Here is a 16,387-nt window from a genome sequence, read left to right as displayed (position 1 = left end):
ATGGCACATAACAACAACAACAAGAAGTGGTAAGGCGTTGTACTGCTCACCCAAAGACACACAGTTCAAATCCATCAGCTGCTCTGAGGGGAAAAGATGAATATTCTCCTCCTGTGCAATTTCTAGCCTCTGAAAACCTACCAGAGGGTTAGCTTTGAGTCAGTTTCAACGAGAGAGAGAGAGAGAGAGAGAGAGAGAGAGAGAGAGAGAGTTCCCATAACTATGTGTGCATATGTAGCTATGCAGCCACATAATGTTTGATGTGAGAAAATTGTGGTTTTGTTGTTAGATGCCGTCAAGTTGTCTACAACTCATGCAACCCTATGAACAGATCAATACCTTGCCCATGCCATAGTTCTCCATCATGTTCAAGCCCATTGCTGCAGTCGCTGTGTCAATCTATCTTTTGATGGTATTCCTCTCTTCCTCCCTATTTTATTTTTATATTGGTTTATATAAAACATTTGTATACATTGTCTATCATTCATATGCATTGTGTTTCGTACATCCCTATGTTCACATTGTATTTCAAATGATCAGACTTATACACTGTGTTTTATAAAACCAATCACCATTACATTCGCACAATAGAATACTATGCAGCATACAGGAGCAATGATTTTGTAAATTACTACCTATCTTGAGAAGGACTGGAGAACATTATGCTAAGTGAAGTAACTCAGTCTCATAAAGACAAATACTATATTAGGACCCTTATTGGAGAGCGTGTGTGAGGAAACAACAAGGGGAAGGGAGAGCTTAAACATAGGGTCAATTTGATGGGTGGAGGGAAAGATTGGTAAAGGAAAAAGGAAAGGTCTGGTGTGAAAAATAATGTGTATGAACTTTATGAACTTTGTATGTAAATCAGTATAAAATTACTACCTAACTTGAGAGGGACTGAAGAGCATTATGCTGAATGAACTAACTCACTCCCACAAGGACAAATATTGCATAAACCCATTCCTGTAGAATGAGTATGAGGATCCAAGAGAGAGGGGGGATAGAAGAAGATGGCTGAGAATATGCGGAGGGAGGGTGGGGTGAATCATGGGGTAGTACAATTTGATGGGTGGGGAGTGAGGGAAATGGGAATGTTCTGGTGTGGAAAACAATGTATTTGAATTTTGTAAATAAACTAGTATTTTAAAAATCCCCAAAACAATTACCATTGATCTATGCCTACTATTACCCCATCTTTTTAGGTCCCCATTGGATCTTTCCTAATTCCTTCATCCTCCTCCTTAGCTCACCAAATCCTAGTGATTTCCTCCTCTCCCCACCCTATACCCCCTGCCCTCCTCCCTTTCTCCTTTTAGGCACAGTTCCCTATCTTTTGCTGACCCTTTACTTTCTCTAGCATGATAACTCCTTCCAAGAACTGGCCTATCCTGACAACATTCCCAAGATTTGTTGGATGAATTTTCACCATTCATGGTTCTAAGAGGTACTCTGTTCAAGCTTCTGATATAGATTGGTTTATTCTTTTGGCAATTCGTGTTATATTCCATATTCTTCTTCAACATGACAGTAAAAGCATGGATTCTTATTTAGTATTCCTTATACGTTGTTCAACTTTAAGATGCTTAAAAAACAAATGAAAATATTGTCACTTGCGTTAGATACAGTATTCAAGACATTATTTATTTTTAGTATTTTAAGGAGGTTTTGATTGCAGATTTTCCCAATGTAACATAGCTTTGACTATTGTTACCATGAGTGTTCAATGTGGATCCAAATATAATGAAATTATTAACAACTTCGATATTTTTCTCCGTCTATCATTATGTTGACTATTGGTTTACTGGTAAGGATTTTTGCTTTCTTGATGTAGAGATGTAACTCATATTGATCTTTGACCTTCTGCAATATCTGTTTCTTCAAGTCTATTTTCTGCAAGCAACGTTATGTAATTTGAATGCCATAGGTTGTTGATAAGCATTTACAGAGATTCATTTTTTGTTTCTTAAGCTTGAGAAATGTCAAGCATATTCTTCTCTTTTGATTTTCTAATTCCTAGTCACCACCGAGCCAATTGGCAGCATCATGATGGATGGTGAAGAGATTAAGATTGTTAATAGCTTTGGTTGGTTTGGCTCTGCAATCAATAATACTCTTGGTACCAGCAGCCAGGAAATCAAGAGTCACTTGCACTGGGAAAGTCGGCTGTCAGGGACCTCTCCAGAGTATTGAAGAGCAACAACATCGGTCTGGAGACTAAGGTGCACCTGATCCAGGCCATAATCCTCACAATTGCTCACTATGCGTCAGAGAACTGGACAATAACTAGGGATGAAATAAAGAGAATTGATGCCTTTGAGCTGTGGTGCTGAAGAAGAGTTTTGAATATACCTTGGACTGCCAGAAGAACAAACAGTTTTGTCCTTGAGAGGGTGAAACCAGACTGCTCCTTGGAGTCAAGGATTCTGAGGCTTCGTCTGACATACTTAGGGCAGGATGCAAGGAGAAATTGGTCCTTAGAGAGGGACATCATTCTTGGAAGGGTAGAGGGACAGAGAAAGAGAGGGAGATCACTGATGAGATGGGTTGATACAGTGACTGGGGTAATGAGGGTAGGCGTGTCAGACACAGTAAAGTTGGCACAGGATAGAGCAGGCCTCAGGGCTGTTGTACCTAGAAATGCTATGAGTCACAAGTTACTTGATGGCACATAACAACAAAAACAGTCTTTGCACATTTTATTACACTTGACTTTTTCTTCTCAAGCTACCCTTTGACATTCCTGTTCAATTCTTTTACTTTACATCATTATTTCTTCTCTTTGTTTTGGCTTCTTGACATTGATATGTAAGTTTCAGAGTCTCTTTTGCAATCTAACTTGGTTTGTTTGTTTTTTCTTTCCTGTGTTAATAAAGACCTTTTATCGTGTTTGGTCTTTGGTCATTAGTGTTCAATAATGCATCAGATCTATATCTGAAATGGTTTTTAAACGCAATTGGGATAAATTTAAGGTTATACAATGGCCTGTTCCACAGTCAGCACCTGGCCTTGGATGGGCAGTCTTCTCTCATTTGATTAACTGTTTCTGAAAACTGGCTGAAGGGTAAGTTAGTTCCAACATGACGGTGAAACAACAATAACAACAACTGAGTCCATCAAATGAAGCTATTTGTATAGTCCACTTGAATCTTTTGCACCACATTGTATATATTGTAACATTCACTGAAAATGTCCCATTTTCTTGTACACTTCTTAATGTCTTCATTTTAACTTGCACAGTGTGCAGGTTTAATTCAAATTTGGTATTGCCTTTCTCATGACCAAAAATAACTAGTGCCTGCTCTCTTTAGAGGATTCAACTTTCTAGCTTTCTGTCTACTTGTCTAATCTTTTTATAATAGCGATGCCATACAATCATTGTCTTCTTATGATTTAACTTACTTTACTCTTCAATAATGTCCTCTGCAAGTCTACATTCAAGTCTACATTCATGTTATAAGATCCTCTTTATCTTAATGGGTTCTATTCCTTACTTTAGTTCTTCTTTTTCTTCTCATGTTTCTCTTATTGTCATTTTGACCAATGGTTTGTCAATTTTATTCCTCTCAAAGAATGAATTTTTACTCTTGTGGATTCTCCCTATCACCTCCCTCCTATTGTTTTCTGGGTTTTTTTTATTTATTTTATTTACTCTGGTCTTTAATCTGGTAATTATTATCTCCTTTCAATGTCCCTTTTCCATTTGTTCAAGTTATCCATTTTAGACTTTTTTCCTTCTTTAATGTATGCATTCATTGCTATGAATTTTCATCTAGGTACTGATTATGCTGTACCTCAAAGATTTTGTTATATTGTACTTTCATTTTCACTTGATTCTAAAAAAATTTAAATGTAATTTTTAAGTTCTTCTTCTAGTACTGAATAGCTTTTAAATAAGATGCTATTTCTTCTTCATGTTTAATATTTTCTCTTTTTTCCCCCTATGACCAATAGTTTTATAGTATCATAGAAGATTCTTTGTGTTATTCTCTCCTTAGGTCATTGCTTGAAGTTTGCTTCATGACCTAATATATGGCATATTCTGGAAAAGTACCCCTCTGTGCATGCGAAAAATTGGTAGCAAATGAATCAGTTGGTTTCAGTGCATATGCAGTTGGCCCACAGCAACTATCGGGGTGGGGGACATGTGGCACTGCAGTTGAGCAGGGATTGGATGTGGGCATTAGAACATCCTGCTCATCTTGTAACAGAGGCACAAATGGTGGTTTTCTGCACTCTGGTTTTTCTACACAGTATTTCTCCAATTGTGGGTTCCATGAAGTTTACTTCTTGGGCACCTCATCCAAGAATAATACTCACTTTGTCTCAAGATGGCCACAGTGCACTGGCATGGGTGGCAGAATATCTACAATCTGTAAAATTGCTCATAGACTCAGTGTCTCTTTTATAAGATGCTTAAACTAATTCTGTGTCCTTCTGTTTGCTGCTCAGTGTTCTTAGATGTCATCTGTTTAAATTACAATGGTTTCTTGTTTTAGGGGAAAGTAAGGTATCTAAATAGGCTGTAATCTTGGGTCATTTCAGTACATTGTTTCTTCAGTTTAATATTAGGTTGATGTTGCTACATGCCATTGGCTCAGAATCAACTCATTGATAATCCTCCAGTGAGTGTTCAGAAGTTGCAAATCACAACAGAAGAGATTGCTCATCTTTCTCTCTCAGAGCAGCTGGTGGACTCAAACTGTCTAATTTGGGGTTCACAGTGGAACTCCTCACCACTAAGCCAACAGGGCTTCTTATTATTAGATATAGCAGCGTATTTTCTTTTATCACAATGTTGTGTCACAAAAAATCCACAAAATCCCAAGTTCTTCACTTTAAACTCTGTTCATACAAATTATCTACAGTCACAGAGACACTTCTTTCATGAAAAGCAAAACATCCTGAAAACCTGAGACACATACCTCCATCTTTTAATTATGCAATCTTTTCTTTCAAGTTTCTCTTATGGAGCAAATGGATTTAATTTTCATTATTTAATATATGTTCTTGGAAGCAGGAGTGGCATCTGATTCCTAAATAACACGCCCCCAGAAACCAATATGAACTTTGATAATTGCTGCTAGTTGTAGAGGGGCTTCAGGCCTTTTGTTCATAGGGTCGCTATGAGTTGTGCTCAACTCGAAAGCAATCAACAACAATGACAACAATATATGCTCAATACTACTTCGATGTCCCTTGTTTTAACAAACAGCTGAAATTATTGTTACACATCTTCTCCCCACTACCCCATTTCTTCTCTCTGACTATGTTATTCATAGCCCACCACTATGCCAGTGTTCCACTTTACATTCTCTAATCCTGGCATGTACTGGATCCCAAACTGATGTGATCACACAACTTAAAGCAGATCATGAATTTCCCATCCTTTTCCTCACATTACTATCTTTAATTAAAAAGTTCATATATTATGTTGAAGGTTCTCTTTTCTTGGTTCTACTCTTGTTTCTGGGTCTGTATTTGACTCCAATGGTGGCAATAGAATAATGTATATACTTTGGTGGCAACAATGCTAATACTAATGTTGCTAATGAAAGTTAAAGTGAGATAAGTGAGGTAAGCAAAATGCAGCATGAAGAGAAGCATACAGGGGACTCACCAGTGATTGTGTAAACAGCTGTGATAGCTAAAAGGATAAAGACTGCCAGGTAAAGGTTCAATCCCAAGGCTAAGTTGATGAATATGGCTCCAGAGAATATGTTAGCCTGAAAAGAAAGAGTTGGGACGGAAAAGCAATATGTAAGTGAGTTACAGCTCTTCTTTCTCCGGTCAATGTCCACACTCTTCACTTCATATCTGACTTCTATTCATAGTGACAATTTATATAGAATCTCAAACTGTGACCTTTACCCTCCCCAGTCCAAGTCCTCACAGCACATATTTCACTGCTTAATTAAGACACTTAAGACACGAGGTGGCATGTCCCACACTTTCTTGGTGGCAAGAACTTTGCATATTTATAGGAACACTCTTGACTGTGACAAAGTGTCTTTTTCACATATTTTTAAAATCAATATACTTGTTTGCCAGTGAGGATTTTCACAATCACATGTGTTTACATTGGGTACAATTATATATGAAACTGTGACTGTTTCAGAGCATGGTTCCAGTGATCATTTGGTCTGATGAAATATAAACTGTTAGAGAGTTGTCTTTTCCTCAAAATGTTGAAGGAATTTATTCTACCCCAATTCACTACTCAAAACTACTCATAAGATATTTTTTGTTGTATTTTAGTCACTTTATATCTGAGTGAAATAAGGCTTGTTGGTAATATGTGCTGTCAAGTGGGCAACAGCTCACAGTGACTCTGAAAATAGATCTGAGCCTTGTCTATCATGATCTCCGACACAGTCACCGAGCTCATTGGTACAGTCACTGTGTCAACCCATCTTGTTGAGGATCAGCTTCTCTTTCCCTGACTCTCCTCCCCTTTCCACTATAATGCCTTTTTCAATATCATTAATGGCACGTGCAATAAAATTGATAAGGAACTACAATAAATTCAAATTGGGTCCAGAAGTAAGTCTTAGAGAGGGTAATTTATTTGCTTGAGGCCACCCAGATAGTTAAGCGGGGAATGTTGAGATTTTAAACTGGAAAGTTTAAAGTTGGAATTGAGAATAAAAATTTTAAAAAAAGGAAAACTCGTTTGGCATTTCTCAAACTGAAACAACTGAAAAATAAATTCAAACCTCAAGTTGCAATATTGAGAAATGGTATTGGGGAAACCTTGAATGATCCAGGAAGCAGCAAAAGGAGGTGGAGGGAATACATCAAGTCACTACATAAAAAAGAATTGGTCAACATGGAAGAAGCATATGACAAATAGCCAATGGTGATGAAGGAAGAAGTTGAAGCTGCACTGTAGACATTGGCAAAAAATAAAACCCTAGAAATTAACGGGACACCAACTGGCATGTTCCAATAACAGATGCAGCCCTAGACATGCTTACCAGTCTGTGCCAGGAAATTTGGTCGACAGCTACCTGGCCAAGTAAGCTGGAAGGGATACATATTTGTTCTCATTTCCAAGAAAGATGATCCAACAGAATGTGAAAATTAGAAAACATATAGCACTTCAGTATACACAGTCATAAAGTGTTAATTATTTCTTGTGTATTATTCTAGTAAGCTCTCACACAAATATTTCTTATCAATAACAAGGGGCTTAATAGCAAACAGTAAGTGATTAAAAAAATGCTCAAGCTGCAACTGGAAAGCTCATGTCATCTAATCTAAAACGCTGGCTTATTTTTAACAGAAATGAGCTCGAAGAAGACCACTGATGATGACCAGCTTCTCTCGTGAACATTGAAACACCTGCCTGAACTGTAAACGTCCAGGTTAACTTACTGGTCACTGATGGATGAACAGTACATTATTTATTCTTTCTTTATCTTCTACAAGTTTGAATAAAAGAACTTTGCAAAGGAAAATAGCACCATTTACAATTCTTTTCTTTCCTTGCTGGATATCTCCAAGAAATATACTCTTTTTTATTGTGTTCTGGTTATTTAAACACTAATTCACAAGGCAATATTACATGAAATAGAGTCAGTCTTAGAAAACTTAGTGTAAAATAATGCCAAGCCATTTTCTTTGGATTTATGTGTTTGCAGTCTAGCTAGAAAAAACTATCACAAATCCATACTGTTTCTAAAAAGAATGCAAAGATGTAGAGTGGCAGAGACCAAAGAGGTCCTCCTCTTTACTGCTGCTTGAACAAGACAGTTAATTGTGCTGCTTGAACAAGATAGTTTGATTTTTGTATGCATCATTTTTTTATTGTCATATCCTTAAAGAGAGGACGGACTTATCCTTGAGATAGAATATATTTGAATGATTGAATGCAACCATTTTTTTTAAAGTATGTTAGTCTATTAACAAAGTTTCTATTATCCACAGTAACTTGATAGAGAGTCTATCAACAAAGTTTCTATTATCCACAGTAACTTGCTAGAGAGATTCAGTTTGTTAAAAAATCCAAATAGCTCAAGTTGTACTGTCTACTCCTCTGGCTTTCTGATCTTAGCCTTCTGCCTCCAGACACTCATTCAAAATCAAATTAATAAGAGCAAACAAAGTATAGCAGGGCAGCAAGCAATAAATGTCGAAGAGGATGTGGAGAGGTGGGAACTCTCATTCACTTTTGGTGGGATTGTGAAATGGCATAACCACTGTGGAAGAGAGTCTGGAGTTTCCTTAGAAAGATGAACATAGAAACTCCGTATGACCCAGCTATTCCACTAGGAGGAATATACCACAAGGAAATTAGAACTGAGACACAAACGGAGATTCGTATACCAATGTTCATAGCAGCATTATTCACCATAACAAGAACATGGAAACAGCCCAAATGACCAAGCACAACCGAATGGACTGAGAAATTTGGCATTTTCACACAGTGGAATATTGTGCAGCACTCAAGAGGAATGATTTTGAAAAATATTGCATAACTTGGGAGGGACTGGAGGGCATCATGCTGAGAACTAACTATGTTTCATAAGAGCAAATACTGCGTAAGATCGTTATTAAAAAATAGAAGGATAATTAGTAAAACATGGATAGGAGTTCAATGGCTAAGGGGTGGTACTGGAGGGGTGATGATGGGTAGGGGTTAAACAATAAGGATTCATATTTTGGTGGGTGGAAGGAGAGGAGGAAGGAAATAGGAGGAATCTGGGTGAAAGGGTAATGATGGGCAGGGTCCAATGGTGATTAATTTTGTAAAACATAATGCATGAGAATGATTGTATGAAACACAGAGTGAAAGAAGAATAGTGTGAAACACAGTGTATACAAACTTTGCAAGCAAACCAATATAAAAAGAATTTATAGGAGACTCAGAACTCACTGAGATTGACAAAGCCACACAGATGAAGAGGGACAGGACAGAGAAGTAAATATTGAGTCTCTTCCCGCCAAAGCGCTTCTTTAGATATTCTGGACTGGTCATCACCTGCAGAGACAAACAACAGGGATTCAGGACAGAGCCCAGCACTTTTGGATCCTTCTACATTCACTAAGCCCTGCAGAGTGGCCACATGCTGTGCTTGGCGCCTTGAGAGTACAAAAGAGAGAAGGAATTACCCCTTGGGAGAGCAGCAAAGCCCAGAAAGTAGGGTCAGGCTGACATTGACTGCTCCTTCAAGCTCCTATCCCTCCACCTGGCCTCCATTATCAGCATCTGTGTACTTACCCTGGTCTCCAGGCTTCAGACAAATTGGATGTCACAATACCTGCTTCAGCATCTGGGGGTTGTTTTTGTTGGAGTTGTTTGTTTTTTTTTAAACTTGTCTTCCGCTGTTTGACCTCACACCTCCCCTGAGATGGCCCTTTACCATTTCTTCAGTGTCTAGGCTGCATTAGGAAACCTTCCATAGCTCCCTAAGATCTCCTGGCACAGCCTTTCCATATGTGACACCCAATTTATTTCTCTCTTTTTTTGATGAGGAAGGGACAGCCTCTGGTTCACAGACGCACTTGAGAATCCAAACAAGGTTTATATGGGTAATTATACTCAGATCTCTTTCTTAACTGACTTGAAATTCTCAGTTATACACTGCTGGTGGCTATGCACATGTCTGCGCCCTCAAGACACCAAGACCTCACTCAGCTTCAAATGAACCCATTTTTATCTGTGTCGTGTATCATCTGATCTTCTCTAAGATCTACTTTCTCCATTAACAGTACCTCCCACTTCCTAAACAGCATGCCTCCAGAAACTATGAACTTAGAGAAGCAATGATAGTTACAGAACAAAGTTCAGATCTTTTGTTCATAGGGTCGCTATGAGTCATGTTCAACTCGATGGCACTTAACAACAAAAATAACATGCACACAGGTCCTTGAGTTTAAGATTTAAGATTCCTCTGGAAGCTTCCTCTCTTCACTATATACCCCCAAATCTGTCACCAAACCATTATCTGTACCCCCAAAACTATCCTCTTCCTCCATGGTTTTCTTATTAGAGCCTCCAAAGGTATCATTTATACTTCCTGATGACTTTACTCTTCAGTGGATCTCCCCTCAAATCCATTCTCATGAGTGTAACTACCTAAACAGGAATCTGACCATGACGTTTGGCTGCCTTAAAGTACACACTAACTGCTGGTTCCCAAAAGGATACAAGGTACATTTTTCAATCTCAGTCATATGTACATAAGACTTTACAGCATCGGATTTACCTACATCTGTGGACCTGCTCTACTCTACGCACATATACTCTCATGGAGCTTAATTCCACTTGACCTCCCAGAATCCAAATCCTCTCATTGTTTTCTGTCTTTTCAGATTGTTTCCTGCAATCTTCCATACACTCACTTATCTAGTTCTAGAAGGATCACTTACTCCTCAAGACTAGACTCAGGTAATCGCTGAGGCTCATTTCTTGAAGCCCAGGTCTCTGGTCCATGTTTAGTCTTCCTGAACCAGGCTGGGTTGAACTCTAGTACCGTCACGGTTCACAGCCATCACAGATTTGTCCTGTGCTGCAGCCACAGCACACACTAGGAGTCTCTCAAGGGAAAGGAACTGGGTCTTGGTTGTCTGTATATTTCTAGAAATAGACCGAATAAATGCCAGGTTCCTAAGCATTGTTACTGAGTAGAATGGGTGCAATACACCAGAAAGATGGGCACAAAATGCCCAATTGGAGACACTTACCCCTGCCTTGATGAATGTGGGGACAAAAATCCACCCCAGAATCAGCAACATCACTAAGGCCTACAGAAAGAAAGAGGGAAACAATTTTAAAAGCTTTACTTGTGGACCATTGTTGTTATTGTTATTTGCTGTTAAGTTGTCTGCATACAGCAGCTCTGAAGCCTGCCCTGTCCTGAGCCAGTCTCACTGATTCCGACACAACAACCCACATTGCCCCAGTTATTGTATCAAAACATCTCATTCGGGATCTCACTCTCCTTTCTCTCCTCTACTGTCCCTCCACGTTTCCAAATATAATGCCCTTCTCTAAGGACCAGTCACTCCTGGCCATGTGCCCAAAGTCTGTGAGAGCTTCGAACTCCTAGCCTCCAAGGAGAAAGTTGGTTTCACCCTCTCCAAGATAGACCTATTTGTTTGCTTTGCAGTCCATGGTATGGTCAAGACTCTTCTCGAGAACCACAACTCAAAGGCATCGATTCTTCTTCTGTCATCCTTAGTCCTTGTCAGGCTCTCTGATGCAGACCAATTAGTTGTGAAAATTATGGCCTGAACTAGGTGCACCTTAGTCTCTAGACAGCAGATTGTCAACACTCTTGGCACCAGCACTCAGGCAATCAAAAGACAAATAGCACTAGGAAAATCGTCAGAGACTTCTTCAGAGTACCGCGAAGCAATGATGTCAGTATAGAACCAAGATGCATCTCATCCAAGCCATAGTCTTTGCAATTACTTGCATGACCCCTAGTAGATAAAGTGTTTACTGATAAAATGGTAATCAGACATTTAGGAATTCAATCACAAAGCAGATTCTACCTATAATATTTCAAATAATTCAGTTCTCACTCTACAATGACTAAGTAAGTCAAACCCCATCTCTGGCCCCTACCTGGGAAGTATACTACCTACACAGAGGATGTTGCTTCTGTTCAGTGCACTCACTACCCTGTACTGAATGTAAGTATGTATCTCCCACTGAAATATAAGCTCCTCAAAAGAAGGGAGCATGTAGTTGTTATCAGGTGCCGTCGAGTCGAGCACAACTCATAGCGACCCTGTGAATAAAAGATCTGAACCCTGCTCTGTCCTGCACCATCCTCACACCCCCTGACACATAAGAAGAGCCCATTGCAGCAGTCACCATGTCCATCTACCTGCTTAAGGGTCTTTCTCTCCTTCGCCAACTCTCCATCCTTCCCAACATCATGTCCTTCGCCGAGGAATATCTCCTAACAACATTTCTAAAGTGTTGAGGCAAAAATCTCATTATTCTTGCCTCCAAAGAGTTGCTCCAGCTGCACCTTCTCCAAGACATATCTGTTCGTTCTCTTGGCCGTGCATGGGATGTTACCATATCTTTATATCTATATCATAGATAGAATATAGATAGATAGATTATAGAGATAGATAGATAGATAGATAGATAGATAGATAGATAGATAGATAGATAGATAATAGAGATAAAGATACTTGTTCCTTACATCTTGTTCAGATCTGGACACAAACAGTAATAGCTCATAAATGAGAAAAAGAATTGTGAACTAAAGCAATCATGGAGTGCAAGTGAAACGGAACTTAACTCAGACAGAAATTACATATATGGTGTGAGTAACTATTGGAGTAAAAACTCAGAAGAAGGAACTTATCTGGCCTGAATGACCAGGCAGAATGAGGCCATATTAGGTCTTGATGGGAAGAAAAAAAGAGGAAGGGAAGGGAAGGGAAGGGAAGGGAAGGGAAGGGAAGGGAAGGGAAGGGAAGGGAAGGGGGAGAAAAGAAAAGAGTGGGTAGAGGAAGAAGTAAAGATTAGGAGGAGGTAAAAAGATAAATCAAGCCAAAAAATAATGTATCCTATACCTCTGAAAGCTCTATGAACATTAGAGAAATGATGATAGTTATAGAACATGGTTCAGCTCTTTTGTTCATAGTATCACTATGAGTCGTTCTTGACTCAAAGGCATTTAACAACATATAGACCCCATCAAAGAAAAAGGTTATACTTCATTGAAAATAAAAACCCATGATGTGACTTACATTCCATTCCAATGCTGCAATAGCAATGCCTGAGGCTGCGCCAGTCCCCGCCATCCCCACAAACTGGTTGCTGCCGATGTTACTGGCAAAAAGGGAAGCACCCATCTGGAATCCAAGAGAAAAGACTAGGATCAGAAAGGAAAGACTCAAAGCAGAATTCTTGAAAACAAGCATCTCTTGATATGCTTCCATCACTGTATCTTCCTGTTGCCAGAGGTCATCAGTCAGGTAGCAAACTATGGCTGTGTGTCTATTACTTGTTTATTTGGCCTCTAATTTGTTGCTGTTGCTGTTGATGACATCACCAGATCTAAACTTCGAACAATTAAAGGAAAAGGAGGTCACAAATAAGATAAAAATAATCAAAACCAAACAAGCCAAATGTATTGCATCTGGTTGATTCGGACTCAATAGTCTTCCAAGGTTGTACATCTTCATGGTAGGAGACTGTCTCATTTTGATCCTATGGAGTGGCTAGTGGATCCGAACTGCTACTCAGTAGATTAACCCAACACTGAATATATTACGCTACCAAGGCTCCTTTGGAAATAAGAATGAGTGTCTTTAAATGTCAGAAACTTGCACTTATAAAAGTTGATGTCAGAATTTAGGAAAGAAATGACAGAAAAAGAACAGACAACTAATGTATATATTAATGTATTTCATAAGCATCATTATTACCCTATGTCCTTTATATACATTCTCTTTCGCACACTTTCTCTCTCTTTCTTCCTCTGCCCCCCTTCCCCTATTATTACCATTGGGTCTGGACTCATAGCTGACCTGCCATTGGGTTTTTGAGGCTGTAAATCACCCAAGGGGAGATTGCTTATTTTTACAGGAGCTGTTGTTGGAGTCAAACCTCCAGAGAGCATAGTATCTGAGTAACCAACACAATATCATATGAACTAAGCCACCATATTTAATTTGCAGAAATACTGACCCACTTACCGGCCACCAGGATATTTCTCGACCAGCCAAGAAGAAGCCTCCAACAGTGCTCCGGTTGGACCTCACCATGGCCTGAACAGAAGCGAAGACAGATGAGGGTCAACCCAGACACATGCCAGATACCCCAGAAAGGAAGCCGGGGCTACTTCTTCAGCATGTCTAAGGAGAAGAAGACTTCCTGAAAGTTGTGTCACTCAAATCCTTTTAAGGACTTTACAAAACCATGTCACTGTTGTTTTTGTTGTTGTTAGGCATCATCGAGTTACTTGTAACTCATAGAGACCCTATGAACAACAGTTCAGAACCTCTATCTATCCTGTGTCATCTCACAATCTCTGCCATGTTCAGCCCTGTTGGTATAGTGTCAACAAAAATCCAGACTGGGAAGGAATTTGAGAGATGACATTTCTCAACAACTGTTGTAAAACTCAGAGTGAGGAATCATTAACACTCAATTTGCAAGAACCTTTGCAGTTTCAATCTCATTATTAAAAAGAAAGGATGAGAGTAAATTGACTCAGCACCCAGGTCAACAAACTAGAATGTGAGCAGACAAAAAAAAAAAAAAGTGAAAAACCCCCAAAAGAAAAAAACAAGCAAGAACCTTTGCAGTTTCAATCTCATTATTAAAAAGAAAGGATGAGAGTAAATTGACTCAGCACCCAGGTCAACAAACTAGAATGTGAGCAGACAAAAAAAAAAAAAAAAAAAGTGAACGAGTTGATAGGAATAAAGTCCTTATACACTCATACTAGTCAATAGAGACCACAAACAAAAGTCTCTTCTTTCTTGATAATAGTGTGATTTCTTGAAGAGAATAACTTCAAACTTAAATGTTGTCTTTATTTCTATCACACATACACAATGCTTTTGATAGAAAGTTGGAGAAATTACTGAGAACGCATGTTTTAACTCCACCCTAGTCCCCTGTATAAGATAGCTTCACCTCATGTCTCATGCCCACCCTGAATCACACTGAGCTTCCACGTACCCACAACCCAACTGCCATCACCGCCACAAAATAGATGACAATGACAGAGATGTCAGCAGCATTCCTGATGCGCTCTGACATCGCAGGCTGCTCTGGAGTCACCGCTGTGGTGCTGGGACTTAACGTGCTGGCCATGGCTGCAGGCAGTACATCTGCCTCCCCACACTGGTCCCTTCTTTATATAAGCGCTGAGTTAATTATCAGCCACAAAAGCAGGCATTATCAGAGCCGGAGCCTGGCATCAGGACCTTTAAACCTGTCCTCTGACACTGGACTCTGAAGTCGTGGGACTCAAGCAATCACTGCTGCTTTAAGCAGAGGCTGAGAATGAGGTATTGATGTACAGAATTAGGGTAAGAATTGGAAGTACAACCATAGCCATAAACAACTGCCATATTTGTTAGGAAGTGTGTATGCCAAAGGAAAGATACTAATTCTATGTAACAGGAGACATGGAAAGGATGAAGCTAAAACGAATAATGATTTTATGAGGGCAAATTTGGGCAAAAATTACTTCTGAGTATTGATGATCTTTAGATATTGCAGACTGAGAGGAAGAAAAAGCCACCTCAGGTACACAGAAGAGTCCCCATTCATCCTCCCTCATCAGCTCATTTAACACCATTAAGAGCTGGAGCTTTGAATCTATCAGAGGTTAATCCTAGTCTGGCATTTAAAACCTGAGTGACTTTTGGCAAATAACCTGCCTTCTGGTACCTCAATTTCTTTGTTGTTATTGTTATGTACCATTGACAGCTAACGTTCCAACAGCAATTTGCACAGGAGGAGATTGGTCATCTGTCACTTGAGGAGCTGCTGTTGGATTGGGTTGGCAGCTCAACTCCTTACCACCAGGCCACCACAACTCCCAGATTCTTTACGTATGGAAAGAATTAATCCATTAGACAAATATACCTTGAGATTTCCAATTTCCTTAACGCTGAAACTAGAAGAGTTAGATGGGAACAGGCTACTGCTACTAACTATTCTGAAAGGGACCACAACAGAGTGTCCTGGATAGAGTGGCATATAATTGTAGAAAAAACTCAAATCCCTATGATGGTGAAGCTTACTGCCCTGTTGGAAACTGGTAGATCCTCTAAAACTATGGGCCTTAAAATAAGTTGAGCCTGGAATTGAGTTTGTTCCTGTATCCCAGCTGACAACCCATCAGTTGACAGGCACAGAAGGTCAATAATAACACCAAAGAAGTCATTAGCTCTTAGAACTCTCAATCACATGAGGTAACAGTGGAAGCATTTGCCCCAGAGATAAATAATTCAGAAGGTAGAAGAAAAAGGATGGGACAATAAAGGGAAACAAGAATCACAGAGAAATAGTTAGAGAAATAATAATGACATTCTAAAATTAGGCACAAGCGGTTGAAAGGAATATCAATCTTAACTGTAAACTTACATTCAAATCACAATAAAACATTTTGTAAAGAGCAAAAATTACAGTCCTAAAATTTTCTAGTCTGTATTTAAAGAAATATTTAAATAATTAAAGGTATTTAAATAGATTATATGCTTGAATATATAAGTACAAAAAGTATATATCTCTCTCATCACATGCTTGAATACATATATTCAAATATATCTATATGTATGTATGTATATATGTGTGTGTATATATATGTTTGTGTGTGTGTGTATATATATATATATAATCTTTCCAAAGCATAATTTTTGTTTACTAGGCAGCTGGTGATCATTGGTCCCAGTG

The 16,387-nt window shown here is 39.0% G+C and overlaps 1 protein-coding gene across 1 annotated transcript in view; it reads right to left on the bottom strand.

The window, feature by feature from the left end:
- The window catches only part of LOC102869094 (low affinity sodium-glucose cotransporter-like), a 79,602-nt gene extending 64,799 nt beyond the window's left edge, over positions 1 to 14,803 (bottom strand). The window contains exons 1-6 of the mRNA XM_006894891.1: positions 14,663 to 14,803; positions 13,672 to 13,743; positions 12,721 to 12,825; positions 10,690 to 10,749; positions 8,879 to 8,983; positions 5,610 to 5,726 (exon numbers count right to left, since the gene is read on the bottom strand). Coding sequence (XP_006894953.1) covers positions 5,610 to 5,726; positions 8,879 to 8,983; positions 10,690 to 10,749; positions 12,721 to 12,825; positions 13,672 to 13,743; positions 14,663 to 14,797 — 594 coding nt within the window. The 5' untranslated portion in view covers positions 14,798 to 14,803. The remainder of the gene's footprint in view (positions 1 to 5,609; positions 5,727 to 8,878; positions 8,984 to 10,689; positions 10,750 to 12,720; positions 12,826 to 13,671; positions 13,744 to 14,662) is intronic.
- Positions 14,804 to 16,387: the final 1,584 nt, after the last annotated feature.

Source organism: Elephantulus edwardii, unplaced genomic scaffold (genome assembly GCF_000299155.1).
Source record: "Elephantulus edwardii isolate Elephantulus edwardi_28Jun2011 unplaced genomic scaffold, EleEdw1.0 scaffold00151, whole genome shotgun sequence".
NCBI lineage: Eukaryota > Metazoa > Chordata > Mammalia > Macroscelidea > Macroscelididae > Elephantulus > Elephantulus edwardii.
This window is presented reverse-complemented; position numbering and strand designations above follow the sequence as displayed.